The sequence below is a fragment of the Cystoisospora suis genome (genome assembly GCF_002600585.1).
Source record: "Cystoisospora suis strain Wien I chromosome Unknown contig_3580, whole genome shotgun sequence".
In the NCBI taxonomy this organism is placed as follows: domain Eukaryota; phylum Apicomplexa; class Conoidasida; order Eucoccidiorida; family Sarcocystidae; genus Cystoisospora; species Cystoisospora suis.
Genome location: NW_027156375.1, coordinates 759 through 2817, shown reverse-complemented (window position 1 = coordinate 2817; position 2059 = coordinate 759). Strand labels below are relative to the sequence as shown.

Genomic DNA, 2059 nt, shown 5'->3' with positions numbered 1-2059 from the left:
CTTTTCTCATCTTTCTTCTGCGTCATCTTTCCTTCTTTTCTTTTGTACAGCGGAGGAGAGTTATTTTTCTCGTCGGAGTAGTGTCTATACACCGGAAGCTTCTTCTCTCTCTTCATCTTCNNTCTCTCTCTTCATCTTCTTCTTTACCATCTGATAGAAACCTCGTATCTAGATCTTTATCATCATCTGACTATGATCTAGATAGGGTGTCTCGTTCTCTTCAAGAAAAGAATGCTTTTCTTTCAACGCTAAAGAGTCACCTCACTTCCTCGTTGATCGAAGAAATTGCTTCCCTGAAAGAAACGTTAAAGTCTTGCCCTCTTACTGCCGCTGCTGTCTCGGGTGTATATACACTAGCCAATCAGACGCTTAGACAGAATCCTGACAAGAAGACAACAGAAGAAAAGTCGATAAGAAAGACACACCAATCCAGTGAGAGTTCTCATCTTTCTTCTTCTTCTTTTCCTTTCTCCTTAACTTCTTCTTTTCTTTCTCTCGGTCCCTCTTCATGCTATGAAGAGCAACTGCAGGTTCTCAAATGCTACCATCTGCACGGGGAGCGGACAACTTCTTCTTTATCAGAGGAAGAAAAGGAAAGAAAAGAAGATGAAAAGTATCAGAAGAAGATGGAAGGAGGGAATCTTCTGAAGTGTAGAGACTTTATATCTGATCTACGTCAGTGTTCGGATAGAAATCTTGCAAAGAAAAAGACGACTCTAGATTAGAAGATAGATTTCTTCTTCTTCTTGTTTCAAGTGAACGGTCTCCATCGATTCTCTTCTCTTCTCTCCAGTGTACATACACCTCACCATCTGTTTCAACTAATGCTCTTCACATCTTAAATGCAGATTTCATGATCGTTATCTTCGTCAGACATACCGCCATTCATATATATCTAGATATATGCATTCACCGACATATATAGATGTATACATATTGCCTAAGTTGTAGAGATTTCTCTCGCCCTGTAGAGAGGTAGAGATATATGTAGATAGAGAGAGAGAGACAGGGAGTGTGTGACATAGAAGAGAAAAGGAACGTCTTTCTCATGTGAACCTAAGTAGCTTCAAATCGAGTTCGATCAATGGCGATAAGAAGACATGCCAATTCTCTATATTCATCTAAGTATCTCTATCAATCTCTCTATGTATGTATATACGTTGCTAGAGATATTTGTCTGTGTAGATATATGTGTATATAGAGGGAGAGATGGAGATAAGGGGGGCAACGCTTTTGTTTTTTCATCACGTGAGAACATGCTGTACATACACCCTATACAAAATGCATGCGTGCTACACATATCTGCATGTATATCCATAGATGTGTATTGATAGATCTGAAACTTTGAAGGGAGAGAAAGGAGAGACAATCTGAGATAGCCATATTTGCATGTACAGAAGAAGTGAAGAGCAAGATAATGGACGGAAAGATTTCTTTCTTTTTCTCTTCTTTTACTTTGCTTCTTTACTTTCCCTGTAAAAGCAGTCACGGTACTCGTTCTAATTATCATGAAAAGGAGAGGAAGAAGAACCTATCAGTCGAAGTAGTCCAGCCTTCTTCTTAGGGGGATTGAGTTCTACTCCCCTCTTACCGTCACCATGTCTATCTTCTTTCTTTCTTTCTTTTACTTTCCTTCCTTCACTCATTCGAGCCGACTTTTCTGTCTTTCTGCTGTCTGCTCGGTTTGTGTATCATTTTTGTCTTTTCATATCTCTCTATCATGTAGTTTCGACCCTTCATGCATAATAGGCATCTATACACCTATACATCTATACATCTATATATGTATACGTCTATATATGTATCCTCAAAACTCTGTGTATGTGTGTGTCGATACGGGCGTTCTGACGGACTTGCCTTCTCCAAAAAAGAAGAGGAAGTGTTCCTTCAGAGATTCTTTTCTTTTCTCTTCTTTTCTTCCCTCTTCTTCTACTGAGATAGAGAGAGAGATTGTCGAAAGAAAGAAAGAAGTCTTTACATGGCATTAGAGAAGAAGAAGAAGATAAAGGAGATAGCAATAGTCATGATAGTCATAGTGATGATCCTGGGCTTCGTCAAC

The 2059-nt window shown here is 39.1% G+C and overlaps 1 protein-coding gene across 1 annotated transcript; it reads left to right on the top strand.

Moving 5' to 3' along the window:
* Nucleotides 1-122: 122 nt before the first annotated feature.
* CSUI_006935 (uncharacterized protein) lies at nucleotides 123-1843 on the top strand (the record flags this gene model as incomplete). The annotated part of the gene is made up of 1 exon (XM_068067085.1): nucleotides 123-1843. A coding segment is annotated over one exon (603 nt), but the record flags the coding sequence as incomplete, so codon positions are not given.
* Nucleotides 1844-2059: the final 216 nt, after the last annotated feature.